A 1,399-nucleotide genomic window follows, 5' to 3' on the forward strand; every position below is an offset into this window, starting at 1 on the left:
AAGATTATTGTGCCTGCTTATTGACCTCTAGGAACACCCTCTCTGACCTAACAGATCCTGTGCTACAGAGATTTCCCCTAGGCTGATTCTCAAGCTCCCCAGAGTTGCTTTCTTTTAAGCCACTCCCCTTGCTGCAATATATGGGTTTGGGTAGAAAGGAGGGTGCTGCACAGCCCGCCCTTCTGTGCTGTTTGAGCCAACTCCTCTTTCCAGAACAAAACTGCAACTCAGACCTCAGCTCCAATATTTGCAATCTGAAGCAAGATGGCTGGAGTGGACAGAATGCTTCATTGTAAAAGGAATGTTCCAGGTCAAAGTAAGTCTGCCAAACAGACCCTCACAATGGTTCTAAAAGGCTTCCGGACAAGTATTATCATGTGGCTTTTCTACACCTTGATTCCATGTTTGCTGACGGGTAAGTAAAATTAGAATCCATCCGATAGTTTGGGCCTCAAATATAGGTAACAAAAGTGAGAAATACTTTGCTCGGGCTTGGGATTAAAATACATGTAGAGAACATTATATTTTTCTCTTGGTCACTGCAGAAAAGGTACTCTATAATATTTAAAAAATAAGTTGGGTTTGGGACATTTTCTTTGCCAGTTAGACTGCATTCTTTGCTCCACTTTTAACTACTTGTACTTACCTGCTTTATTGTTCCAAAATTGCACATTGATGTTTCTTCATATCAAAAGGCATTTAAGAGAAATTCATAATTTTAATACTCCAAATTTGAGTAATTTGCAGTATCAGTGGGAGCTGCAGGTTTCTCTTTTTTTCCATGAACGTAATTATTCTAATTGGTTTAAAACAGGCAACAAGTCTGTTGCAAGCGGCAGCCTGCAAATGTTTAGAACTGGCTCAAACATCAAATATACTGTGTTCCTTGCAATCCTCCAGACCTTCACCACTCTTAATTGCTCTGTACATAGTGTCCAAATTCTTTTTTTTTCCATGACCCAGTCCATACAGGCTTCACCCTGTATTTATTTGACTGTATTCCTCCTCGCCATTCCTTGAAAACATAGACTGAAGGCAGCTGCTGTCTTCAGGGTTAGCACATTATACTGTCACTTTCTCATCCTGGGCTTTATTGTTATAATTTTCCACCAGAAGAACCATCCCCAGTTCCTTTTCCTATCCCAAACCCACTCCCATTTTCATTTGAGATCCTTTCCTACATAGACCTTTCCCAGACCTCACTTGCTTCTTTAACCCTTGACCCCATGTGCTTTAGCTTTGGTGGGTTACTTCATTTTCAGCACTTGTCTGAGAGAAGAGCTTGGGCATCTTTCCTGGTATCCTTAAACCTCTAACACAGGCTGAGCAGGTTGCTTGTTGGATTAGTTGTTTGATTGTTTCTTGTAGGGATAAAAAAAAAAAAAAAAAAAAAAAAAAA

The 1,399-nt window shown here is 40.2% G+C and overlaps 1 protein-coding gene across 1 annotated transcript in view; it reads left to right on the forward strand.

Moving 5' to 3' along the window:
* The first annotated feature begins 237 nt into the window (after positions 1–237).
* Positions 238–1,399, forward strand: part of Il20rb (interleukin 20 receptor subunit beta) — a 29,996-nt gene continuing 28,834 nt past the window's right edge. Inside the window, exon 1 of the mRNA XM_010625535.2 lies at positions 238–415. Coding sequence (XP_010623837.1) covers positions 265–415 — 151 coding nt within the window. The 5' untranslated portion in view covers positions 238–264. The remainder of the gene's footprint in view (positions 416–1,399) is intronic.

The sequence above is a fragment of the Fukomys damarensis genome, unplaced genomic scaffold, assembly GCF_012274545.1.
Source record: "Fukomys damarensis isolate Sample0158 unplaced genomic scaffold, DMR_v1.0_HiC HiC_scaffold_37, whole genome shotgun sequence".
Taxonomy (NCBI): Eukaryota; Metazoa; Chordata; class Mammalia; order Rodentia; family Bathyergidae; genus Fukomys; species Fukomys damarensis.